The following is a 27,667-nucleotide window of genomic DNA, read 5'->3' as shown; positions in this document are numbered from 1 at the left end:
ACAGGGCAGTCTGTTCCGCTGGAAACAGGGCAGTCAGTTATCCTGGAAACAGGGTGATCAGTTACCCTGGAAACTGGGCAGTCACTCACCCCGGAAACAGTGCACTCAGTTTCCCCGCAAACTGGGCAGTCAGTTACACTGGAAACAGGGCAGTCAGTCAACCTGGAAATAGGTTAGTCAGTTACCCCGGAATCAGGGCAGTCAGTTCCCCAGGAAACTGGGCAGTCAGTTATCCTGGAAACAGGGCAGTGAGCTATCCTGGAAAAATTGCTGTCTGTTATCCCGGAAACAGGTTGAACAGTTACCCTGGAAACTGGGCAGTCAGTTACCCTGGAAACAGGGCAGTCAGTTATCCTGGAAACAGGGCAGTCAGATACCCCGGAAATAGGGCGGTCAGTTATCCTGGAAACAGGGCGGTCAGTTACCCCGGAAACAGGGAGATCAGTTACCCAGGAAACAGGGCAGTCAGTTAACCTGGAAACAGGGCAGTCAGTTATCCCGGAAACAGGCAGTCAGTTATCCCGGAAACAGGGTGATCAGTTACCCTGTGTGAGAAACGTAGCCCACTTGATAATAATTTACACCAAGTCAAACTCTGAAGAAGTAAGTTTATTTAACGGTCTTGCAAGATCGGGTGTCCTACAAGCAGGCACACCGATCAACATATTCAGTTCATGTTTATACAATACAAATCCATTTGTCCACGCCTTTATTTTACATTATTGGTTATAACGTATTATGACACTAACCTATCCTATGGTTGCCACAGTCTCCTTCTCTGTTTACTTCTCCCCCTACTCTAACTTTCTAGCCCCGAACTCTTGTTTTTGTTTTACCTTATTTGGCTCTCCATTATGTGTTTTAACTTGCAGCTGTCAGCCTTTATCTTAGTGGGGCAGTTTCTTATTCACTACATCCTTTGTTCTAACTCTTGCTGTTTCTCTGTTATCTGTCTAAGCAAAATTTTTAAGTGATGTACTGTCCCAAGGTCTGTCCTTACAGACCCTTATCAATTCTCTTTGTCAGTGATGTACTGTCTTAAGGTCTCCCCTGACATATCCTTATCAGTTCTCTTTTTCAGTGATTTCATTATGTTGTGCACAAATGACTTCTTGGTAACTTTCCACAAGCTGTAGAAACAACATTTCAGTATTTCTTATTCTCACAATTCCCCCTTTTCTTTTACTTAATCCTTGTTGTTTTCTACATACTGCGGAGGGTTCTCATATGTCCTCTCAAATCCTCTGAGCATTATTTCAGCCGCCTTTTCAATGTCTGTATTTCCGTTGATACTATCCAATTTGTCATTACCTAACAGGTATATACTTTCTTCCTGGCCTCTTTGTATTGACATCTGCTTTGTCAAAGCTGTCTCAATCAATCGCTGTGTCAGCCCTCTTACACAAGGAATAATACAACACCCGATGGCTATTAGTATTCCGACAACCATGATCAGGGAGGTAAAAACCGAGATTATCATGCCTTTCCATTTTCCAAACCAGGATTCAAGCCACCCCGTCAGGGAAGTGTCTGCTCCTGAATTTTCAGCCATCTCTTCTGCTAAAGTTGTTAACCCTTGCAGTGCTCGGGTGATTGAACCATCGGGTGCTGTGTTATTTGGGATAAATGTGCAACATTTCCCTCCTAACATTATACACACGCCTCCCTTTTTTGCTAAGATCATATCTAGAGCCAGTCGATTTTCCCAAGCCATTCTACTAGTGGCATCTAATTGTTCAGCTATACCTTTTACCGCATCTCTAGTATAATTTATAAATCTTTGTTGGTTGTAATAAATATAAGTTATCCAATCTACATTTTTGTTAATAGTGACCCACCAAAACAAAGACTCGAAACCGGCGGTTATTTGGTTCCGGGCCTTGAATTCATCAGGTACCCCTCTTGGGACCCCTATGGAATCCAAGTACACCTGGTCGTCAAAAGAGTTCGCTATCGCTTCCCTTTTACCCCTTTCCCTCGTTATTATCTTTTGTTTCTCAAATGCCAAGGTGAATGGTATTGCCAATTGAACAATTGCGCACGTCACCTTCCACTGGGAGGGTAGGGTCTGTCTCAGGATTTTTCCTCCGCAATACCACCATAAATCCGCTCTGGGGACATTCAATGATGAGTAGTTCCCTCCCCTGACTCTTCCAGTTACGTCCTCAGTCTCTATGCATGACTTCAACTCTCCCATATTTCTGGTTAGCTCCGCACCGTGTTGACGTACGCATGATGTGTGATTCACACTGGTGGCTAAAAATGAAGGGGGAGTCCTTGAATCCTTTTTCTCTAGGGGAGGGAACATTATTGACAAGGATATGCAAGTTTGAATACACCAAGCCGTCTTATCCTGATATAGGGCTAACATGCATTCCATGCCCTTTCGGTCACGCTCCCACCCCAGCGGGAAAGGTACTACTTGAGCTATCGGTCTACCAGATGCACAAGCATAGCAATTGTTTTTGTTCAAACTTTTTACAGGTAATTTTATCCATTCTACCCAGGCATTTGTGTCCCCGTAACCGGTTTCTATCTCAATTGTCTTTCTCAGGTCCTTTACCTCTATTATTTTTAATATGTTAGGATCGTTATGAGAGGTCCCTTTTAGTTTGTTAGATGGTTTACCAATCTTATCTATTGTTACCTGAAAACAACATTTTAATTCACCTTTCTTTTTCCCTTCTCTAACTGTTACTCCAAACACCTTGTTGTCTAATTGGAAGTGGGTAATACAAAAACATCCAACCCATTTTATTTCCTGGCTACTTTTGAAAAGAAAGAGAGAAGGCACACAATATTACAGACAGTATTTCCGCGCTCGCGCCGTTATATTAAAAAAAAAGTTCATTACTCAAAGTCTTTTTAGCTTTATTTTCAATGGTTCTTCTGTCAATTCGGTTGTCCAAGTTCCTTCCTCGGCCGGGGGTTGTACCGGCCCCTTGATTCTTGTGTAGTGGGTCCAACCTCTTTCTGCCGTTCTTATGGCTGTTTCAGTGGTTAGGAGAGTCTGGTATGGTCTTTCCCAGTTCAGTTGTAGTTTAGTCTCTTTCCACGATTTCACCAGAACCCAATCTCCTGGTTGGATCTTGTGTACTGCAAATTCGAGAGGTGGTGTCTGTGTTAACAGGCCTTGCTTCCTGAGGAATGACAATGAGGAAGACAACGCCAGTATATAGTTCTTTAGAAACGAATCTTTAGTTTCTAAGGTTGGCATCTTGCCCCTGGTTCCCATATCGGGTAATCCGAATAGCATTTCATAGGGGGACAGTCCCACATCTTTTCTAGGGGCTGTCCGAATTCTGAGTATCGCTATAGGTAAACATTTTGTCCAGGGTAGCCTTGTTTCAAGTATCAGTTTGGACAGGTGTTTCTTTAAGGTCTGATTCATTCTTTCCACCCGCCCTGAAGAGGGAGGGTACCAAGGGGTATGGAAGTCCCATTGGATTCCCAATCCCCTAACTATTTCTTGTAATAGCTTCGAGGTAAAATGACTTCCTTGGTCTGAAGTGCTGTGGCTGCCACAGCTTGCACACACTCTGGCCATCCCTTTTAGCTATTTCATTGTGGTTTCTGCCACTTAAAATCAAAGCTCAGCAAAGCTACTATTCCTAACTTTGCTATATTTCCCATGAAGCATTGTACCATGCCTAAAAGCAAATATAAAAAAACTCAGCAACTGCTGAATCAGAAGGGTAGGCTGAGCCACCCTCTAACAAGGGGGCGTGCATTAGCCTGGTCGGTATGTTTTTCATTCTAACTTTGTCATGTCTGGGTGATAAGAAGAGTGCTGTTGAAGTATAATGTCTCTCTCTCTCTCTCTCTCTCTCGCTGTACCAGCTGCAAGGCCAAGTTGCCTCTGCAGCCCTGAAGTTATGAAGTCATTTCTGATAAGCTGTCCCTCCCGACAGCACTGAAACTAGCTTGTTAGCAGTACATGACTGATTAATTGTTTCAGGGTAGGCTGAGCCACCCTCTAACAAGGGGGCGTGTATTAGCCTGGTCGGTATGTTTTTCATTCTAACTTTTCCCTAGGATTGTCATGTCTGGGTGATAAGAAGAGTGCTGTTGAAGTACAATGTCTCGCTCTCTCTCTCTCTCGCTGTACCAGCTGCAAGGCCAAGTTGCCTCTGCAGCCCTGAAGTTATGAAGTCATTTCTGATAAGCTGTCCCTCCCTACAGCACTGAAGCTAGCTTGTTAGCAATACATGACTGATTAATTGTTTCATCTGAAATGTTCCCATGTAATTCTGTTCTTAAAAATTCTAAAATCTAAATTCTGTTCTCACAGTCCCCCCTTTTGATTCTTCAAAACATTTTTTAAAAATCAATCCTTTGATCCCACCTAGGTGCCTTTAATGGTCTCTATTTGTCTCGAAACAGCCTTCAACACCCAGAGGGGTCGCACTCAATACGCCGCCTGCTTGTGCCATAAGAGGGGCCTGCGGTAACTCTGTAAAGGCATACGTTTTGCAGGGGCTTCAACTACTTGTTTACAACAATGCCTTTTACTATCAGATTTCTAAGGTCTTTCATCTGGCCCCTATGGCCGATATTATTGTTCTGCCACTGCGGGTCTTGATTAGGGTATTTTTGTTCAGCTGGTTCGTTTCCCCCTACCCCGGGAGGGTTTTCTCTTTCCCAAATTTTCAGGGGTCTTCTACGAGGACTTTCATTTCCTTTTCAAACACTCTTACCTCTCCTGACGTTAATGGTGCACTAACAAATCCAATTTCATTATTTCCTATTGGTACCTCTCTCAAGGGCATCATTGTCTTAGGAGACTCTCTGTCTCTATCGTCGTCGTTATCGTCGGGTTTAGGGGTGGTCCTTCTTGCTGTCCTTAGATCATATTTGGGTCTTTTTCTCCTTGGTTTTTGACTCTAAATCCCAATACTCCAACATCCGTCCCAATGGACTTTCTGGAGGGATGTTGCCGGCAGACTTTCCTTGTCTCCCATCGTCTTCCTTTTTAGACGATTTATTTCCCATGGTTAACTGAAGGGTCTTGTACCCTACGGTATTCACCTCCTAGCAGAAGGGTCTTATACCTTACGGTATTCACCTCCTAACTGAAGGGTCTTATACCCGACAGTATTCACCTCCTAACTGAAGGGTCTTGTACCCTACGGTATTCACCTCCTAGCTGAAGGGTCTTATACCTTACGGTATTCACCTCCTAACTGAAGGGTCTTATACCATACAGTACTCACCTCCTAGCTGAAGGGTCTTATACTGCCCCACAGTATTCACCTCCTAACTGAAGGGTCTTGTACCCTACGGTACTCACCTCCTAGCTGAAGGGTCTTATACTGCAGTACTGAGAAGGTCTTATCCTACAGTTAACCAGTATTCACCTCCTAACTGAAGGGTCTTATACCTTACGGTATTCACCTCCTAGCTGAAGGGTCTTATACTGCCCCACAGTATTCACCTCCTAACTGAAGGGTCTTGTACCATACAGTACTCACCTCCTAGCTGAAGGGTCTTATACTGCCCCACAGTATTCACCTCCTAACTGAAGGGTCTTGTACCCTACGGTATTCACCTCCTAGCTGAAGGGTCTTATACCTTACGGTATTCACCTCCGAACTGAAGGGTCTTATACCACACAGTACTCACCTCCTAGCTGAAGGGTCTTATACTGCAGGACTGTAAAATTCACTCCTCAAGGACTTTTGGTACTTAGAAGGTCTTATCCTACAGTTAACCATAAGTCACCAAGATAATACTTAAAAGTCGTTTTTCTTACCTTGGTCCGTGCACGGAGTTGCCTGACTTCACATGTGTACCTGCCGCACTAAATACTCGTTCAGAGTGACTTCCCTAGGATCGTTTTCAGTCAATTACTCGGGTCCGCTACCAACGAGATAAACGAGACCGTTTTTAAATTAACGGGACGCGTCTTCTCGTCTGTCGTCGGCCGCGGTCCCGGCAATGATGAAGAGATCCCGGACGAGCCCCCAATTGTGAGAAACGTAGCCCACTTGATAATAATTTACACCAAGTCAAACTCTGAAGAAGTAAGTTTATTTAACGGTCTTGCAAGATCGGGTGTCCTACAAGCAGGCACACCGATCAACATATTCAGTTCATGTTTATACAATACAAATCCATTTGTCCACGCCTTTATTTTACATTATTGGTTATAACGTATTATGACACTAACCTATCCTATGGTTGCCACAGTCTCCTCCTCTGTTTACTTCTCCCCCTACTCTAACTTTCTAGCCCCTAACTCTTGTTTTTGTTTTACCTTATTTGGCTCTCCATTATGTGTTTTAACTTGCAGCTGTCAGCCTTTATCTTAGTGGGGCAGTTTCTTATTCACTACATCCTTTGTTCTAACTCTTGCTGTTTCTCTGTTATCTGCCTAAGCACAATTTTTAAGTGATGTACTGTCCCAAGGTCTGTACTTACAGACCCTTATCAATTCTCTTTGTCAGTGATGTACTGTCTTAAGGTCTCCCCTGACATATCCTTATCAGTTCTCTTTTTCAGTGATTTCATTATGTTGTGCACAAATGACTTCTTGGTAACTTTCCACAAGCTGTAGAAACAACATTTCAGTATTTCTTATTCTCACACCTGGAAACTGGGCAGTCAGTTACCCTGGAAACAGGGCAGTCAGTTACCCCGGAAACAGGGCAGTCAGTTACCCTGGAAAAAGGGCAGTCAGTTTTCCCGGAAACAGGGTGATCAGTTACCCTGGAAACAGGGCAGTCAGTTATCCGGGAAACAGGGCATTCAGTTATCCCGGAAAAATGGTGATCAGTTACCCTGGAATATGGGCAGTCAGTTCCCCTGGAAACAGGGCAGTCAGTTACCCTGGAAACAGGGCGGTCAGTTACCCTGGAAACTGATTAGTCAGTTCCCCCGGAAACAGGGCGATCAGTTATCGTGGAAACAGGGCAGTCAGTTAGCCTGGAAACAGGGCAGTCAGTTACCCCGGAAACAGGGCAGTCAGTTACCCTGGAAACAGGGTAGTCAGTTATCCCGGAAACAGGGCAGTCAGTTATCCCGGAAACAGGGTGATCAGTTACCCTAGAAACAGGGCAGTCAGTTACCCCGGAAACAGGGCCGTCAGTTACCCTGGAAACAGGGCAGTCAGTTATCCCAGAAACAGGGTGATCAGTTACCCCGGAAACAGGGCAGTCAGTTCCGCTGGAAACAGGGCAGTGAGCTATCCCGGAAACAGGGCAGTCAAGTATGCCGGAAACAGGGTGAGCAGTTACGCTGGGAACTGGGCATCAGTTACCCTGGAAAAAGGGCGGTCAGTTACCCTGGAAACAGGGCAGTCAGTTATCCTGGAAACAGGGTGATCAGTTACCCTGGAAACTGGGCAGTCAGTTACCCTGGAAAAAGGGCGGTCAGTTACCCTGGAAACAGGGCAGTCAGTTATCCTGGAAACAGGGTGATCAGATACCCTGGAAACAAGGCAGTCAGTTATCCTGGAAACAGGGCAGTCAGTTACCCTGGAAACAGGGCAGTGAGCTATCCCGGAAACAGGGCAGTCATTTAACCCGGAAACAGGGCAGTCAGTTATCCCGGAAACAGGGCAGTCAGTTATCCCGGAAACACGGTGAACAGTTACCCTGGAAACTGGGCAGTCAGTTACCCTGGAAAAAGGGCGGTCAGTTACCCTGGAAACAGGGCAGTCAGGTATCCTGGAAACAGGGTGATCAGTTACCCTGGAAACAGGGTGATCAGTTACCCTGGAAACAGGGCAGTCAGTTATCCTGGAAACAGGGCAGTCAGTTACCCTGGAAACAGGGCAGTGAGCTATCCCGGAAACAGGGCAGTCATTTAACCCGGAAACAGGGCAGTCAGTTATCCCGGAAACAGGGCAGTCAGTTATCCCGGAAACAGGGCGGTCAGTTACCCTGGAAACAGGGCAGTCAGTTACCCTGGAAACAGGGCGGTCAGTTACCCTGGAAATAGGTTAATCAGTTACCCCGGAAACAGGGCAGTCAGTTACCCTGGAAACAGGGCAGTGAGCTATCCCGGAAACATTGCAGTCAGTTATCCCGGAAACAGGATGAACAGTTACCCTGGAAACAGGGCAGTCAGTTACACTGGAAACAGGGCGGTCAGTTACCCTGGAAACAGGGCAGTCAGTTATCCTGGAAACAGGGCAGTCAGAAACCCTGGAAATAGGGCGGTCAGTTATCCTGGAAACAGGGCGGTCAGTTACCCCGGAAACAGGGAGATCAGTTACCCCGGAAACAGGGCGGTCAGTTACCCTGGAAACAGGGCAGTCAGTTACCCCGGAAACAGGGCAGTCAGGTACCCTGGTAACTGGGCAGTCAGTTACCCTGGAAAAAGGGCAGTCATTCACCCTGGAAACAGGTTAGTCAGTTACCCCGGAAACAGGGTGATCAGTTACCCTGGAAACTGGGCAGTCAGTTACCCTGGAAAAAGGGCGGTCAGTTACCCCGGAAACAGGGCAGTCAGTTATCCCAGAAACAGGGTGAACAGTTACCCTGGAAACTGGGCAGTCAGTTACCCTGGAAAAAGGGCGGTCAGTTACCCTGGAAACAGGGCAGTCAGTTATCCTGGAAACAGGGTGATCAGTTACCCTGGAAACAGGGCAGTCAGTTCCGCTGGAAACAGGGCAGTCAGTTATCCTGGAAACTGGGCAGTCAGTTACCCTGGAAAAAGGGCAGGCAGTTATCCCGGAAACAGGGTGATCATTTACCCTGGAAACAGGGCAGTCAGTTATCCCGGAAACAGGGCAGTCAGTTATCCCAGAAAAAGGGTGATCAGTTACCCTGGAAATAGATTAATCAGTTACCCCGGAAACAGGGTGATCAGTTAACCCGGAAACAGGGCAGTCAGTTACCCTGGAAACACGGCATTCAGTTATCCCGGAAACAGGGCAGTCAGTTGTACCAAAAAAAGGGTGATCAGTTACCCTGGAAACAGGGCAGTAAGTTACCCCGGAAACAGGGCAGTCAGTTATCCTGGAAACAGGGCAGTCAGTTATCCCGGAAACAGGCCAGTCAGTTATCCTGGAAACAGGGCAGTCAGTTATCCCGGAAACAGGGTGAACAGTTACCCTGGAAACTGGGAAGTCAGTTACCCTGGAAAAAGGGCGGTCAGTTACCCTGGAAACAGGGCAGTGAGCTATCCCGGAAACAGGGCAGTCAGTTATCCCCAAAACAGGGTGAACAGTTACCCTGGAAACTGGGCAGTCAGTTATCCCGGAAACAGGGCAGTCAGTTATCCCGGAAACAGGGCAGTCAGTTATCCTGGAAACAGGGAGATCAGTTACCCCGGAAACAGGGCGATCAGCTCCCCTGGAAACAGGGCAGTCAGTTAACCTGGAAATAGGGCAGTCAGTTCTCCTGGAAACAGGGCGGTCATTTACCCTGGAAATAGTTGAATCAGTTACCCCGGAAAATGGGCAGCCCGTTACCCTGGAAACAGGGCAGTCAGTTATCCCAGAAACAGGGCAGTCATTTACCCCGGAAACAGGGCAGTTAGTTATCCCGGAAACAGGGCGGTCAGTTACCCTGGAAACAGGGCAGTCAGTTATCCTGGAAACAGGTCAGTTAGTTATCCCGGAAACAGGGCGGTCAGTTACCCTGGAAACAGGGCAGTCAGTTACCCTGGAAACAGGGCGGTCAGTTACCCTGGAAATAGGTTAATCAGTTACCCCGGAAACAGGGCAGTGAGCTATCCCGGAAACATTGCAGTCAGTTATCCCGGAAACAGGGTGAACAGTTACCCTGGAAACTGGGCAGTCAGTTACCCTGGAAACAGGGCGGTCAGTTACCCTGGAAACAGGGCAGTCAGTTATCCTGGAAACAGGGCAGTCAGATACCCTGGAAATAGGGCGGTCAGTTATCCTGGAAACAGGGCGGTCAGTTACCCCGGAAACAGGGAGATCAGTTACCCCGGAAACAGGGCGGTCAGTTACCCTGGAAACAGGGCAGTCAGTTATCCCGGAAAAAGGGCAGTCAGTTATCCCGGAAACAGGGTGATCAGTTACCCAAGAATCTTGGGCAGTCAGTTACCCTGCAAACAGGGCAGTCAGTTACCCCGGAAACAGGGCAGTCAGTTACCCTGGAAACTGGGCAGTCAGTTACCCTGGAAAAAGGGCAGGCAGTTATCCCGGAAACAGGGTGATCAGTTACCCTGGAAACAGGGCAGTCAGTTATCCCGGAAACAGGGCAGTCAGTTATCCCAGAAAAAGGGTGATCAGTTACCCTGGAATATGGGCAGTCAGTTACCCTGGAAAAAGGGCAGTCAGTTACCCTGGAAATAGATTAATCCGTTACCCCGGAAACAGGGTGATCAGTTAACCCGGAAACAGGGCAGTCAGTTACCCTGGAAACAGGGCAGTCAGTTATCCCGGAAAAAGGGCAGTCAGTTATCCCGGAAACAGGGTGATCAGTTACCCAAGAATCTTGGGCAGTCAGTTACCCTGCAAACAGGGCAGTCAGTTACCCCGGAAACAGGGCAGTCAGTTACCCTGGAAACTGGGCAGTCAGTTACCCTGGAAAAAGGGCGGTCAGTTACCCTGGAAACAGGGCAGTGAGCTATCCCGGAAACAGGGCAGTCAGTTATCCCCAAAACAGGGTGAACAGTTACCCTGGAAACTGGGCAGTCAGTTATCCCGGAAACAGGGCAGTCAGTTATCCCGGAAACAGGGCAGTCAGTTATCCTGGAAACAGGGAGATCAGTTACCCCGGAAACAGGGCGATCAGCTCCCCTGGAAACAGGGCAGTCAGTTAACCTGGAAATAGGGCAGTCAGTTCTCCTGGAAACAGGGCGGTCATTTACCCTGGAAATAGTTGAATCAGTTACCCCGGAAAATGGGCAGCCCGTTACCCTGGAAACAGGGCAGTCAGTTATCCCAGAAACAGGGCAGTCATTTACCCCGGAAACAGGGCAGTTAGTTATCCCGGAAACAGGGCGGTCAGTTACCCTGGAAACAGGGCAGTCAGTTATCCTGGAAACAGGTCAGTTAGTTATCCCGGAAACAGGGCGGTCAGTTACCCTGGAAACAGGGCAGTCAGTTACCCTGGAAACAGGGCGGTCAGTTACCCTGGAAATAGGTTAATCAGTTACCCCGGAAACAGGGCAGTGAGCTATCCCGGAAACATTGCAGTCAGTTATCCCGGAAACAGGGTGAACAGTTACCCTGGAAACTGGGCAGTCAGTTACCCTGGAAACAGGGCGGTCAGTTACCCTGGAAACAGGGCAGTCAGTTATCCTGGAAACAGGGCAGTCAGATACCCTGGAAATAGGGCGGTCAGTTATCCTGGAAACAGGGCGGTCAGTTACCCCGGAAACAGGGAGATCAGTTACCCCGGAAACAGGGCGGTCAGTTACCCTGGAAACAGGGCAGTCAGTTATCCCGGAAAAAGGGCAGTCAGTTATCCCGGAAACAGGGTGATCAGTTACCCAAGAATCTTGGGCAGTCAGTTACCCTGCAAACAGGGCAGTCAGTTACCCCGGAAACAGGGCAGTCAGTTACCCTGGAAACTGGGCAGTCAGTTACCCTGGAAAAAGGGCAGGCAGTTATCCCGGAAACAGGGTGATCAGTTACCCTGGAAACAGGGCAGTCAGTTATCCCGGAAACAGGGCAGTCAGTTATCCCAGAAAAAGGGTGATCAGTTACCCTGGAATATGGGCAGTCAGTTACCCTGGAAAAAGGGCAGTCAGTTACCCTGGAAATAGATTAATCAGTTACCCCGGAAACAGGGTGATCAGTTAACCCGGAAACAGGGCAGTCATTTACCCTGGAAACAGGGCAGTCAGTTACACCGGAAACTGGGCAGTAAGTTACCCTGGAAACAGGGCAGTCAGTCACCCTGGAAACAGGTTAGTCAGTTACCCCGGAAACAGGGTGATCAGTTACCCTGGAAACTGGGCAGTCAGTTATCCTGGAAACAGTGTGAACAGTTACCCTGGAAACAGGGTGATCAGTTACCCCGGAAACAGGGCAGTCAGTTCCGCTGGAAACAGGGCAGTCAGTTATCCTGGAAACAGGGTGATCAGTTACCCTGGAAACTGGGCAGTCACTCACCCTGGAAACAGGTTAGTCAGTTACCCCGGAAACAGGGTGATCAGTTACCCTGGAAACTGGGCAGTCAGTTATCCTGGAAACAGTGTGAACAGTTACCCTGGAAACAGGGTGATCAGTTACCCCGGAAACAGGGCAGTCAGTTCCGCTGGAAACAGGGCAGTCAGTTATCCTGGAAACAGGGTGATCAGTTACCCCGGAAACAGGGCAGTCAGTTCCGCTGGAAACAGGGCTGTCAGTTATCCCGGAAACAGGGTGAACAGTTACCTTGGAAAGTGGGCAGTCAGTTACCCTGGAAAAAGGACGGTCAGTTACCCTGGAAACAGGGCAGTCAGTTATCCTGGAAACAGGGTGATCAGTTACCCTGGAAACTGGGAAGTCAGTTACCCTGGAAAAAGGGCGGTCAGTTACCCTGGAAACAGGGCAGTCAGGTATCCTGGAAACAGGGTGATCAGTTACCCTGCAAACTGGGCAGTCACTCACCCTGGAAAAAGGGCAGTCAGTTTCCCCGGAAACAGGGCAGTCAGTTACCCCGCAAACTGGGCATTCAGTTACACTGGAAACAGGGCAGTCAGTCACCCTGGAAATAGGTTAGTCAGTTACCCCGGAATCAGGGCAGTCAGTTCCCCAGGAAACAGGGCAGTCAGTTATCCTGGAAACAGGGCAGTGAGCTATTCCGGAAAAATTGCAGTCTGTTATCCCGGAAACAGGGTGAACAGTTACCCTGGAAACTGGGCAGTCAGTTACCCTGGAAATAGGGCGGTCAGTTATCCTGGAAACAGGGCGGTCAGTTACCCCGGAAACAGGGAGATCAGTTACCCCGGAAACAGGGCGGTCAGTTACCCTGGAAACAGGGCGTTCAGTTACCCTGGAAACAGGGCAGTCAGTTAACCTGGAAACAGGGCAGTCAGTTATCCCGGAAACAGGGCAGTCAGTTATCCCGGAAACAGGGTGATCAGTTACCCTGGAAACTGGGCAGTCAGTTACCCTGGAAACAGGGCAGTCAGTTACCCCAGAAACAGGGCGATCAGCTACCCTGGAAACAGGGCAGTCAGTTAACCTGGAAACAGGGCAGTCAGTTCTCCTGGAAACAGGGCGGTCAGATACCCTGGAAATAGGTTAATCAGTTACCCCGGAAACAGGGCAGTCAGTTACCCTGGAAACAGGGCAGTGAGCTATCCCGGAAACATTGCAGTCTGTTATCCCGGAAACAGGGTGAACAGTTACCCTGGAAACAGGGCAGTCAGTTACCCTGGAAACAGGGCGGTCAGTTACCCTGGAAACAGGGCAGTCAGTTATCCTCGAAACAGGGCAGTCAGATACCCTGGAAATAGGGCGGTCAGTTATCCTGGAAACAGGGCGGTCAGTTACCCCGGTAACAGGGAGATCAGTTACCCCGGAAACAGGGCGGTCAGTTACCCTGGAAACAGGGCAGTCAGTTATCCCGGAAACAGGGCAGTCAGTTATCTAGGAAACAGGGCAGTCAGTTACCCCGGAAACAGGGCAGTCAGTTACCCTGGATACTGGGCAGTCAGTTCCCCTGGAAAAAGGGCAGTCATTCACCCTGGAAACAGGTTAGTCAGTTACCCCGGAAACAGGGTGATCAGTTACCCCGGAAACAGGGCAGTCAGTTCCGATGGAAACAGGGCAGTCAGTTATCCCGGAAACAGGGTGAACAGTTACCCTGGAAACTGGGCAGTCAGTTACCGTGGAAAAAGGGCAGTCAGTTACCCTGGAAACAGGGCGTTCAGTTACCCTGGAAACAGGGCAGTCAGTTATCCTGGAAACAGGGCAGTCAGATACCCTGGAAATAGGGCGGTCAGTTATCCTGGAAACAGGGCGGTCAGTTACCCCGGAAACAGGGAGATCAGTTACCCCGGAAACAGGGTGATCAGTTACCCAAGAAACTTGGGCAGTCAGTTACCCTGCAAACAGGGCAGTCAGTTACCCCGGAAACAGGGCAGTCAGTTACCCTGGAAACTGGGCAGTCAGTTACCCTGGAAAAAGGGCAGGCAGTTATCCCGGAAACAGGGTGATCAGTTACCCTGGAAACAGGGCAGTCAATTATCCCGGAAGCAGGGCAGACAGTTATTCCAGAAAAAGGGTGATCAGTTACCCTGGAATATGGGCAGTCAGTTACCCTGGAAAAAGGGCAGTCAGTTACCCTGGAAATAGATTAATCAGTTACCCCGGAAACAGGGTGATCAGTTAACCCGGAAACAGGGCAGTCAGTTACCCTGGAAACACGGCATTCAGTTATCCCGGAAACAGGGCAGTCAGTTATACCAAAAAAAGGGTGATCAGTTACCCCGGAAACAGGGCAGTCATTTACCCTGGAAACAGGGCAGTCAGTTACACCGGAAACTGGGCAGTAAGTTACCCTGGAAACAGGGCAGTCAGTCACCCTGGAAACAGGTTAGTCAGTTACCCCGGAAACAGGGCGGTCAGTTATCCTGGAAACAGGGCAGTCAGTTATCCCGGAAACAGGGCAGTCAGTTATCCTGGAAACAGGGCAGTCAGTTATCCCGGAAACAGGGTGAACAGTTACCCTGGAAACTGGGAAGTCAGTTCCCCTGGAAAAAGGGCGGTCAGTTACCCTGGAAACAGGGCAGTGAGCTATCCCGGAAACAGGGCAGTCAGTTATCCCCAAAACAGGGTTAACAGTTACCCTGGAAACTGGGCAGTCAGTTATCCCGGAAACAGGGCAGTCAGTTAACCTGGAAATAGGGCAGTCAGTTCTCCTGGAAACAGGGCGGTCAGTTACCCTGGAAATAGTTGAATCAGTTACCCCGGAAAATGGGCAGCCCGTTACCCTGGAAACAGGGCAGTCAGTTATCCCAGAAACAGGGCAGTCATTTACCCCGGAAACAGGGCAGTTAGTTATCCCGGAAACAGGGCGGTCAGTTACCCTGGAAACAGGGCAGTCAGTTATCCTGGAAACAGGTCAGTTAGTTATCCCGGAAACAGGGCGGTCAGTTACCCTGGAAACAGGGCAGTCAGTTACCCTGGAAACAGGGCGGTCAGTTACCCTGGAAATAGGTTAATCAGTTACCCCGGAAACAGGGCAGTCAGTTACCCTGGAAACAGGGCAGGGAGCTATCCCGGAAACATTGCAGTCAGTTATCCCGGAAACAGGGTGAACAGTTACCCTGGAAACTGGGCAGTCAGTTACCCTGGAAACAGGGCGGTCAGTTACCCTGGAAACAGGGCAGTCAGTTATCCTGGAAACAGGGCAGTCAGATACCCTGGAAATAGGGCGGTCAGTTATCCTGGAAACAGGGCGGTCAGTTACCCCGGAAACAGGGAGATCAGTTACCCCGGAAACAGGGTGGTCAGTTACCCTGGAAACAGGGCAGTCAGTTATCCCGGAAAAAGGGCAGTCAGTTATCCCGGAAACAGGGTGATCAGTTACCCAAGAAACTTGGGCAGTCAGTTACCCTGCAAACAGGGCAGTCAGTTACCCCGGAAACAGGGCAGTCAGTTACCCTGGAAACAGGGCGGTCAGTTACCCTGGAAATATGTTAATCAGTTACCCCAGAAACAGTGTGATCAGTTACCCTGGAAACAGGGCAGTCAGTTCTCCCGGAAACAGGGCAGTCAGTTAACCTGGAAACAGCGTGGTCAGTTATCCTGGAAACAGTACAGTCAGTTACCCTGGAAACAGGGCAGTCAGTTATACCGGAAACAGGGCAGTCAGTTAACCCGGAAACAGCGTGGTCAGTTATCCTGGAAACAGGGCAGTCAGTTACCCCGGAAACAGGGTGATCAGTTACCCTGGAAACTGGGCATTCAGTTCCCCTGGAAACAGGGCAGTCAGTTTCCCCGGAAAAAGGGCGGTCAGTTACCCCGGAAGCAGGGCAGTCAGTTACCCCGGAAACACTGCAGTCAGTTATCCCGGAAACAGGGCAGTCAGTTACCCCGGAAACAGGGCAGTCAGTTACCCTGGAAACAGGGCAGTCAGTTACCCCGGAAACAGGGCAGTCAGTTACCCTGGAAACAGGGCAGTCAGTTATCCCGGAAACAGGGCAGTCAATTAACCTGGAAACAGGGTGGACAGTTTTCCTGGAAACAGGATGGTCAGTTATCCTGGAAACAGTGTGGTCAGTTACCCTGGAAACAGGACAGTCAGTTACCCTGGAAACAGCGCAGTCAGTTACCCTGGAAACAGGGCAGTCAGTTACCCCGGAAACAGGGCGGTCAGTTACACTGGAAACAGGGCAGTCAGTTACCCCAGAAACAGGGTGATCAGTTACCCTGGAAACAGGGCAGTCAGTTACCCTGGAAACAATTTAGTCAGTTACCCCGGAAACAGGGTGATCAGTTACCCCGGAAACAGGGCAGTCAGTTACCCTGGAAACAGGGCAGTCAGTTACCCCGGAAACAGGGCAGTCAGTTACCCTGGAAACAGGGCAGTCGGTTACCCTGGAAACAGGTTGATCTGTTACCCTGGAAACTGGGCAGTCAGTTACCCTGGAAACAGGGCAGTCAGTTATCCCAGAAACAGGGCACTCAGTTAACCTGGAAACAGGGCGACAGTTATCCCGGAAACAGAGTGATGAGTTACCCTTGAAACAGGGCAGTCAGTTATCCTGGAAACAGGGCGGTCAGTTTCACCGGAAACAGGGCGGTCAGTTACCCTGGAAACAGGTTCGTCAGTTACCCCTGAAACATGGAGATCAGTTACCCTGGAAACAGGGCAGTCAGTTACCCCGGAAAAAGGGTGGTCCGTTACCTCGGTAACAGGGTGATCAGTTACCCCGGAAACAGGGCGATCAGTTACCCTGGAAACAAGGCAGTCAGTTATCCCGGAAACAGGGCGGTCAGTTACCCCGGAAACAGGGAGGTCACTTACCCTGGATCAGGGCAGTCAGTTATCCTGGAAACAGGGTGATCAGTTACCCTGGAAACAGGGCAGTCAGTTACCCCGGAAACAGGACGGTCAGTTACCCTGGAAACAGGTTAATCAGTTACCCCGGAAACAGGGAGGTCAGTTACCCTGGAAAAAGCGCAGTCAGTTATCCCGGAAACAGGGCAGTCATTTACCCCGGAAACAGGGCAGTCAGTTATCCCGGAAACAGGGCAGTCAGTTATCCCGGAATCAGGTCGGTCAGTTAACCTGGAAACAGGGCAGTCAGTTACCCTGGAAACAGGGCGGTCAGTTACCCTGGAAATAGGTCAATCAGTTACCCCGGAAACAGGGCATTTAGTTACCCTGCAAACAGGGCATTCATTTATCCCGGAAACAGGGCAGTCAGTTATCCCGGAAAAAGGGTGATCAGTTACCCCGGAAACAGGGCAGTCAGTTAGCCTGGAAACAGGGCAGTCAGTTTCACTGGAAACAGGAGATTCAGTTACCCCGGAAACAGGGCGGTCAGTTACCCTGGAAACAGGGCAGTCATTTATCCTGGAAACAGGGCGGTCAGTTACCCTGGAAACAGGGCAGTCAGTTACCCCGGAAACAGGGTGATCAGTTACCCTTGAAACTGGGCAGTCAGTTACCCTGAAAACAGGGCAGTCAGTTACCACAGAAAAAGGGCGGTCAGTTACCCCGGAAACAGGGCAGTCAGTTACCCCGGAAACAGGGCGGTCAGTTACCCTGGAAACAGGGCAGTCAGTTACCCCTTTTAAACAGGGTGATCAGTTACCCTGGAAACTGGGCAGTCAGTTACCCCGGAAACAGGGTGATCAGTTACCCTTGAAACTGGGCAGTCAGTTACCCTGAAAACAGGGCAGTCAGTTACCTCGGAAAAAGGGCGGTCAGTTACCCCGGAAACAGGGCAATCAGTTACCCTGGAAACAGGGCAGTCAGTTATCCCGGAAACAGGGCAGTCAGTTTACCTGTAAACAGGGCAGTGAGTTACCCCTGAAACAGGGCAGTCAGTTACCCTGGAAACAGCGCAGTCAGTTACCCTGGAAACAGGGCAGTCAGTTACCCCGGAAACAGGGCGGTCAGTTACACTGGAAACAGGGCAGTCAGTTACCCCGGAAACAGGGTGATCAGTTACCCGGGAAACAGGGCAGTCAGTTACCCTGGAAACAATTTAGTCAGTTACCCCGGAAACAGGGTGATCAGTTACCCCGGAAACAGGGCAGTCAGTTACCCTGGAAACAGGACAGTCAGTTATCCCGGAAACAGGGCGGTCAGTTACCCCAGAAACAGAGCGGACAGTTACCCTGGAAACAGGGCAGTCAGTTACCCCGGAAACAGGGCAGTCAGTTACCCTGGAAACAGGGCAGTCGGTTACCCTGGAAACAGGGTGATCTGTTACCCTGGAAACTGGGCAGTCAGTTACCCTGGAAACAGGGCAGTCAGTTATCCCAGAAACAGGGCACTCAGTTAACCTGGAAACAGGGCGACAGTTATCCCGGAAACAGAGTGATCAGTTACCCTTGAAACAGGGCAGTCAGTTATCCTGGAAACAGGGCGGTCAGTTACACCGGAAACAGGGCGGTCAGTTACCCTGGAAACAGGTTCGTCAGTTACCCCTGAAACATGGAGATCAGTTACCCTGGAAACAGGGCAGTCAGTTACCCCGGAAACAGGGCAGTAAGTTATACCGGAAACAGGATGATCAGTTACCCTGGAAACAGGGCAGTCAGTTATCCCGGCAAAAGGGCGGTCCGTTACCTCGGTAACAGGGTGATCAGTTACCCCGGAAACAGGGCGATCAGTTACCCTGGAAACAAGGCAGTCAGTTATCCCGGAAACAGGGCGGTCAGTTACCCCGGAAACAGGGAGGTCACTTACCCTGGATCAGGGCAGTCAGTTATCCTGGAAACAGGGCGGTCAGTTACCCTGGAAACAGGGCAGTCAGTTACCCCGGAAACAGGACGGTCAGTTACCCTGGAAACAGGTTAATCAGTTACCCCGGAAACAGGGAGGTCAGTTACCCTGGAAAAAGCGCAGTCAGTTATCCCGGAAACAGGGCAGTCATTTACCCCGGAAACAGGGCAGTCAGTTATCCCGGAAACAGGGCAGGCAGTTAACCTGGAAACAGGGCATTCTGTTACCCTGGAAACAGGGCGGTCAGTTACCCTGGAAATAGTTTAATCAGTTACCCCGGATACAGTGTGGTCAGTTCCCATGGAAACAGGGTAGTCAGTTATCCCGGAAACAGGGCAGTCAGTTAACCTGGAAACAGCGTGGTCAGTTATCCTGGAAACAGGGCAGTCAGTTATCGTGGAAACAGGGCGGTCAGTTACCCTGGAAACAGTACAGTCAGCTACCCTGGAAACAGGGCAGTCAGTTATCCTGGAAACAGGGCTGTCAGTTACCCCGGAAACAGGGTGATCAGTTACCCTGGAAACTGGGCAGTCAGTTCCCCTGGAAACAGGGCAGTCAGTTACCCCGGAAAAAGTGCGGTCAGTTACCCCGGAAGCAGGGCAGTCAGTTACCCTGGAAACAGGGCAGTCAGTTACCCCGGAAACAGGGCAGTCAGTTACCCTGGAAACAGGGCAGTCAGTTACCCCGGAAACAGGGCAGTCAGTTACCCTGGAAACAGGGCAGTCAGTTATCCCGGAAACAGGGCAGTCAATTAACCTGGAAACAGGGTGGACAGTTTTCCTGGAAACAGGATGGTCAGTTATCCTGGAAACAGGGCGGTCAGTTACCCTGGAAACAGGACAGTCAGTTACCCTGGAAACAGCGCAGTCAGTTACCCTGGAAACAGGGCAGTCAGTTACCCCGGAAACAGGGCGGTCAGTTACACTGGAAACAGGGCAGTCAGTTACCCCGGAAACAGGGTGATCAGTTACCCTGGAAACAGGGCAGTCAGTTACCCTGCAAACAGTTTAGTCAGTTACCCCGGAAACAGGGTGATCAGTTACCCCAGAAACAGGGCAGTCAGTTACCCTGGAAACAGGACAGTCAGTTATCCCGGAAACAGGGCAGTCAGTTACCCCTGAAACAGGGCGGTCAGTTACCCTGGAAACAGGGCAGTCAGTTACCCCGGAAACAGGGCAGTCAGTTACCCTGGAAACAGGGCGCTCAGTTACCCTGGAAATAGGTTAATCAGTTACCCTGGAAACAGGGTGATCAGTTATCCCGGAAACAGGGCAGTCAGTTACCCTGGAAAAAGGGTGAACAGTTACCCTGGAAACTGGGCAGTCAGTTACCCCGGAAACAGGGCAGTCAGTTACCCTGGAAACTGGGCAGTCAGATATCCCGGAAACAGGGCGGTCAGTTACCCCGGAAACAGGGCGGTCAGTTAGCCTGGAAACAGGGCAGTCAGTTACCCAGGAAACAGGGCGGTCAGTTACCCTGGAAATAGGTTAATCAGTTACCCCGGAAACAGGGTGATCAGTTACCCCGGAAAATGGGCAGTCAGTTACCCCGGAAACAGGGCAGTCAGTTATCCCAGAAACAGGGCAGTCAGTTATCCCGGAAACAGGGCGGGCAGTTTACCTGGAACAGGGCAGTCTGTTACCCTGGAAACAGGGCGGTCAGTTACCCTGGAAATATGTTAATCAGTTACCCCGGAAACAGTGTGATCAGTTACCCTGGAAACAGGGCAGTCAGTTATCCCGGAAACAGGGCAGTCAGTTAACCAGGAAGCAGCGTGGTCAGTTATCCTGGAAACAGTACAGTCAGTTACCCTGGAAACAGGGCAGTCAGTTATATCGGAAACAGGGCAGTCAGTTTACCCGGAAACAGCGAGGTCAGTTATCCTGGAAACAGGGCAGTCAGTTACCCCGGAAACAGGGTGATCAGTTACCCTGGAAACTGGGCAGTCAGTTCCCCTGGAAACAGGGCAGTCACTTTCCCCGGAAAAAGGGCGGTCAGTTACCCCGGAAGCAGGGCAGTCAGTTACCCCGGAAAGAGTGCAGTCAGTTATCCCGGAAACAGGGCAGTCAGTTACCCCGGAAACAGGGCAGTCAGTTACCCTGGAAACAGGGCAGTCAGTTACCCCGGAAACAGGGCGGTCAGTTACCCTGGAAACAGGGCAGTCAGTTATCCCGGAAACAGGGCAGTCAATTAACCTGGAAACAGGGTGGACAGTTTTCCTGGAAACAGGATGGTCAGTTATCCTGGAAACAGGGTGGTCAGTTACCCTGGAAACAGGACAGTCATTTACCCTGGAAACAGCGCAGTCAGTTACCCTGGAAACAGGGCAGTCAGTTACCCCGGAAACAGGGCGGTCAGTTACACTGGAAACAGGGCAGTCAGTTACCCCGGAAACAGGGTGATCAGTTACCCTGGAAACAGGGCAGTCAGTTACCCTGGAAAAAATTTAGTCAGTTACCCCGGAAACAGGGTGATCAGTTACCCCGGAAACAGGGCAGTCAGTTACCCTGGAAACAGGACAGTCAGTTATCCCGGAAACAGGGCGGTCAGTTACCCCAGAAACAGAGCGGACAGTTACCCTGGAAACAGGGCAGTCAGTTACCCCGGAAACAGGGCAGTCAGTTACCCTGGAAACAGGGCAGTCAGTTACCCTGGAAACAGGGCAGTCAGTTACCCTGGAAATAGGTCAATCAGTTACCCCGGAAACAGGGCATTTAGTTACCCTGGAAACAGGGCATTCATTTATCCCGGAAACAGGGCAGTCAGTTATCCCGGAAAAAGGGTGATCAGTTACCCCGGAAACAGGGCAGTCAGTTAGCCTGGAAACAGGGCAGTCAGTTTCACTGGAAACAGGAGATTCAGTTACCCCGGTAACAGGGCGGTCAGTTACCCTGGAAACAGGGCAGTCATTTATCCTGGAAACAGGGTGGTCAGTTACCCTGGAAACAGGGCAGTCAGTTACTCCGGAAACAGGGTGATCAGTTACCCTTGAAACTGGGCAGTCAGTTACCCTGAAAACAGGGCAGTCAGTTACCACAGAAAAAGGGCGGTCAGTTACCCCGGAAACAGGGCAGTCAGTTACCCCGGAAACAGGGCGGTCAGTTACCCTGGAAACAGGGCAGTCAGTTACCCCTTTTAAACAGGGTGATCAGTTACCCTGGAAACTGGGCAGTCAGTTACCCCGGAAACAGGGTGATCAGTTACCCTTGAAACTGGGCAGTCAGTTACCCTGAAAACAGGGCAGTCAGTTACCTCGGAAAAAGGGCGGTCAGTTACCCCGGAAACAGGGCAATCAGTTACCCTGGAAACAGGGCAGTCAGTTATCCCGGAAACAGGGCAGTCAGTTAACCTGTAAACAGGGCAGTCAGTTACCCCTGAAACAGGGCAGTCAGTTACCCTGGAAACAGGGCAGTCATTTACCCCTTAAACAGGGTGATCAGTTACCCTGGAAACTGGCAGTCAGTTACCCTGAAATAGGGCAGGAAGTTACCCCGGAAAAAGGGCGGTCAGTTACCCCAGAAACAGGGCAGTCAGTTACCCCGGAAACAGGTAGGTCAGTTACCCTGGAAACAGGGCAGTCAGTTACCCCGGAAACAGGGCAGTCAGTTACCCTGGAAACAGGGCAGTCAGTTACCCCGGAAACAGGGCAGTCAGTTACCCTGGAAACAGGGCGGTCAGTTACCCTGGAAATAGGTCAATCAGTTACCCCGGAAACAGGGCATTTAGTTACCCTGGAAACAGGGCATTCATTTATCCCGGAAACAGGGCAGTCAGTTATCCCGGAAAAAGGGTGATCAGTTACCCCGGAAACAGGGCAGTCAGTTAGCCTGGAAACAGGGCAGTCAGTTTCACTGGAAACAGGAGATTCAGTTACCCCGGTAACAGGGCGGTCAGTTACCCTGGAAACAGGGCAGTCATTTATCCTGGAAACAGGGCGGTCAGTTACCCTGGAAACAGGGCAGTCAGTTACTCCGGAAACAGGGTGATCAGTTACCCTTGAAACTGGGCAGTCAGTTACCCTGAAAACAGGGCAGTCAGTTACCACAGAAAAAGGGCGGTCAGTTACCCCGGAAACAGGGCAGTCAGTTACCCCGGAAACAGGGCGGTCAGTTACCCTGGAAACAGGGCAGTCAGTTACCCCTTTTAAACAGGGTGATCAGTTACCCTGGAAACTGGGCAGTCAGTTACCCCGGAAACAGGGTGATCAGTTACCCTTGAAACTGGGCAGTCAGTTACCCTGAAAACAGGGCAGTCAGTTACCTCGGAAAAAGGGCGGTCAGTTACCCCGGAAACAGGGCAATCAGTTACCCTGGAAACAGGGCAGTCAGTTATCCCGGAAACAGGGCAGTCAGTTAACCTGTAAACAGGGCAGTCAGTTACCCCTGAAACAGGGCAGTCAGTTACCCTGGAAACAGGGCAGTCATTTACCCCTTAAACAGGGTGATCAGTTACCCTGGAAACTGGCAGTCAGTTACCCTGAAATAGGGCAGGAAGTTACCCCGGAAAAAGAGCGGTCAGTTACCCCGGAAACAGGGCAGTCAGTTACCCCGGAAACAGGTAGGTCAGTTACCCTGGAAACAGGGCAGTCAGTTACCCCGGAAACAGGGTGATCAGTTACCCTGGAAACAGGGCGGACAGTTACCCCGGAAACAGGGTGATCAGTTACCCCGGAAACAGGGCAATCAGTTCCCCTGGAAACATGACAGCCAGTTATCCCAGAAACAGGGCAGTCAGTTACCCTGGAAACAGGGTGAACTGTTACCCTGGAAACTGGGCAGTCAGTTACCCTAGAAACAGGGCAGTGAGTTACCCCGGAAACAGGGTGGTCAGTTACCCTGGAAACAGGGCAGTAAGATACCCTGGAAACAGGGCAGTCAGTTATCCCAGAAACAGGGCAGTCAGTTAACCTGGAAACAGGGCAGTCAGTTACCCTGGAAACAGGGCAATCAGTTATCCCGGAAACAGGGCAGTCAGTTATCCCGGAAACAGGGCAGTCAGTTAACCTGGAAACAGGGCAGTCAGTTACCCTGGAAACAGGGCAATCAGTTATCCCGGAAACAGGGCTGTCAGTTATCCCGGAAACAGTGTGATCAGTTACCATGGAAACTGGGCAGTCAGTTACCCTGGAAACAGGGCGGTCAGTTACCCTGGAAATAGGTTAATCAGTTACCCCGGAAACAGGGAGGTCAGTTACCCTGGAAACAGTGCAGTCTGTTATCCCGGAAACAGAGCAGTCATTTACCCCGGAAACAGGGCAGTCAGTTATCCCGGAAACAGGGCATTCAGTTATCCCGGAAACAGGGCGGTCAGTTAACCTGGAAACAGGGCAGTCAGTTACCCTGGAAACTGGGCGGTCAGTTACCCTGGAAATAGGTTAATCAGTTACCCCGGAAACAGGGAGGTCAGTTACCCTGGAAACAGTGCAGTCTGTTATCCCGGAAACAGGGCAGTCATTTACCCCGGAAACAGGGCAGTCAGTTATCCCGGAAACAGGGCATTCAGTTATCCCGGAAACAGGGTGGTCAGTTAACCTGGAAACAGGGCAGTCAGTTACCCTGGAAACAGGGCGGTCAGTTACCCTGGAAATAGGACAATCAGTTACCCCGGAAACAGGGCATTTAGTTACCCTGGAAACAGGGCATTCATTTATCCCGGAAACAGGGCAGTTAGTAATCCCGGAAAAAGGGTGATCTGTTACCCCGGAAACAGGGCAGTCAGTTAGCCTGGAAACAGGGCAGTCATTTATCCTGGAAACAGGGTGGTCAGTTACCCTGGAAACAGGGCAGTCAGTTACCCTGAAAACAGGGCAGTCAGTTACCCCGGAAAAAGGGCGGTCAGTTACCCCGGAAACAGGGCGGTCATTTACCCCGGTAACAGGGCAGTCAGTTACCCTGGAAACAGGGCAGTGAGTTATCCTGGAAACAGAGCGGTCAGTTACCCCAGAAACAGTGCGGTCAGTTACCCTGGAAACAGGGCAGTCAGTTACCCCGGAAACAGGGCGGTCAGTTACCCTGGAAACAGGGCAGTCAGTTACCCCGGAAACAGGGTGAGCAGTTACCCTGGAAACAGGGCGGTCAGTTACCCCGGAAACAGGGTGTTCAGTTACCCCGGAAACAGGGCAATCAGTTACCCTGGAAACAGGACAGCCAGTTATCCGGAAACAGGGCAGTCAGTTACACCGGAAACACGGCGGTCAGTTACCCTGGAAACAGGGCAGTCAGTTACCCCGGAAACAGGGTGATCAGTTACCCTGCAAACTGGGCAGTCAGTTACCCCGGAAACAGGGTGAACTGTTACCCTGGAAACTGGGCAGTAAGTTACCCTAGAAACAGTGCAGTCAGTTACCCCGGAAACAGGGTGGTCAGATACCCTGGAAACAGGGCAGTAAGATACCCTGGAAACAGGGCAGTCAGTTATCCCAGAAACAGGGCAGTCAGTTAACCTGGAAACATGGCAGTCAGTTACCCTGGAAACAGGGCAATCAGTTATCCCGGAAACAGGGCTGTCAGTTATCCCGGAAACAGTGTGATCAGTTACCCTGGAAACTGGGCAGTCAGTTACCCTGGAAACAGGGCGGTCAGTTACCCCAGAAACAGGGTGATCAGTTACCCTGGAAACTGGGCAGTCAGTTACCCTGGAAACAGGGCTGTCTGTTATCCCGGAAACAGGGCGGTCAGATACCCCAGAAACAGGGCAGTCAGTTACCCTGGAAACAGGGCAGTCAGTTACCCTGGAAACAGGGCAGTCAGTTACCCTGGAAACAGGGCAGTCAGTTACCCTGGAAACAGGGCAGTCAGTTATCACGGAAACAGTGCAGTCAGTTATCCCGGAAACAGGGTGATCAGTTACCCTGGAATCAGGGCAGTCAGTTATCCCGGAAACAGGGCGGTCAGTTACCCTGGAAACAGGGCAGTCAGTTACCCTGGAAACAGGGCAGTCAGTTATCACGGAAACAGTGCAGTCAGTTATCCCGGAAACAGGGTGATCAGTTACCCTGGAATCAGGGCAGTCAGTTATCCCGGAAACAGGGCGGTCAGATACCCCAGAAACAGGGCAGTTAGTTACCCTGGAAACAGGGCAGTCAGTTATCCTGGAAACAGGGTGGTCAGTTACCCTGGAAACAGGGCGGTCAGTAACCCTGGAAACAGGGCAGATAGTCACCCCGGAAACAGTGCGGTCAGTTAACCTGGAAACAGGGCGGTCAGTTACCCCAGAAACAGTGTGATCAGTTACCCTGGAAACTGGGCAGTCAGTTACCCTGGAAACAGGTCTGTCAGTTATCCTGGAAACAGGGCGGTCAGTTACCCTGGAAACAGGGCAGTCAGTTACCCTGGAAACAGGGCAGTCAGTTATCCTGGAAACAGGGCAGACAGTTATCCTGGAAACAGGGCGGTCAGTTACCCCGGAAATAGGGCGATCAGTTATCCTGGAAACAGGGCATTCAGTTGCCCCGGAAACAGGGAGATCAGTTACCCCGGAAACAGGGCGGTCAGTTACCCTGGAAACAGGGCAGTCAGTTACCCTGGAGACAGGGCAGTCAGTTAACCTGGAAACAGGGCAGTCAGTTGTCCTGGAAGCAGGGCGGTCAGTTATCCTGGAAACAGGGCGGTCAGTTACCCCTGAAATAGGGCGGTCAGTTACCCTGGAAACAGGGTGATCAGTAACCCTGGAAACAGATTACTTAGTTACCCCTGAAGCAGGGTGATCAGTTATCCTAGAAACAGGGCGGTCAGTTACCCCGGAAAATGGGGAAGTTTTTTACCCTGGAAGCAGGGCACACAGCTATCCCGGAAACAGGGTGATCTGTTACCCTGGAAACAGGGCAGTCAGTTATCCTGGAAACAGTGCGGTGAGTTAGCCGGAAAAAGGGCAGTCAGTTACCTCAGAAACAGGGCGGTCATTTAGCCTGGAAACAGGGCAGTCAGTTACCCCGGAAACAGGGTGAACTGTTGCCCTGGAAACAGGGCAGTCAGTTACCCTGGAAACAGGGCAGTCAGTTACCTCGGAAACAGGGCGGTCATTTAGCCTGGAAACAGGGCAGTCATTTACCCCGCAAACAGGGTGAACTGTTGCCCTGGAAACAGGGCAGTCAGTTACCCTGGAAACAGGGCAGTCAGCTACCCCGGAAACAGGTTGATCAGTTACCCCGGAAACAGGGCAGTCAGTTACCCTGGAAACAGGGCAGACAGTTACACCGGAAACAGGGCAGTCAGTTGCCCTGGAAACCGGGCAGTCATTTACCCTGGAAACAGGGCGGTCTGTTATCCCGAAAAAGGGCGGTCAGTTATCTCGGAATCAGGGCGATCAGTTACCCTGGAAACAGGGCGGTGAGTTATCCCGGAAAAAGGGCGGTCAGTTCTCTCGGAAACAGGGCGATCAGTTACCCCGGAAACATGGCAGTCAGTTATCCCGGAAACAGGACGGTTAGTTACCCCGCAAACAGGGTGATCAGTTACCCTGGAAACAGGGTGATCAGTTATCCCGGAAACAGGGCAGTCAGTTACCCTGGAAAATGGGCGATCAGTTACCCCAGAAATAGGTCATCGGTTACCCCGGAAACAGGGCAGTTTACCCCAGAAACAGGGCGGTCAATTATCCCGGAAACAGCACAGTCAGTTACCCCGGAAACAGGGCAGTCAGTTACCCTGGAAACAGGGCAGTCAGTTACCCTGGAAACAGGGCAGTCATTTATCACTGAAACAGTGCAGTCAGTTATCCCGGAAACAGGGTGATCAGTTACCCTGGAATCAGGGCAGTCAGTTAATCTGGAAACAGGGCAGTCAGTTTCCCTGGAAACACGGCAGTCAGTTATCCCGGAAACAGGGCGGTCAGATACCCCAGTACCAGGG

At 50.5% G+C, this 27,667-nt stretch overlaps 1 protein-coding gene across 1 annotated transcript; it reads right to left on the bottom strand.

The window, feature by feature from the left end:
• Nucleotides 1-622: 622 nt before the first annotated feature.
• LOC137384159 (syncytin-2-like) lies at nt 623-6,582 on the bottom strand. Its single transcript, XM_068057760.1, has 2 exons — nt 5,753-6,582; nt 623-3,140 (listed from the first exon to the last, which is right to left on the bottom strand). The coding sequence occupies exon 2, from the start codon at nt 2,378-2,380 to the stop codon at nt 1,187-1,189; it is 1,194 nt and encodes a 397-aa protein (XP_067913861.1). The 5' UTR covers nt 2,381-3,140; nt 5,753-6,582; the 3' UTR covers nt 623-1,186.
• Between the last annotated feature and the right edge of the window lie 21,085 nt (nt 6,583-27,667).

This window comes from Heterodontus francisci, chromosome 26 (assembly GCF_036365525.1).
Source record: "Heterodontus francisci isolate sHetFra1 chromosome 26, sHetFra1.hap1, whole genome shotgun sequence".
NCBI classification, from domain to species: domain Eukaryota; kingdom Metazoa; phylum Chordata; class Chondrichthyes; order Heterodontiformes; family Heterodontidae; genus Heterodontus; species Heterodontus francisci.
Note: the sequence above shows the minus strand (reverse complement) of the source record. Positions and strands in the feature narration are given on the sequence as shown.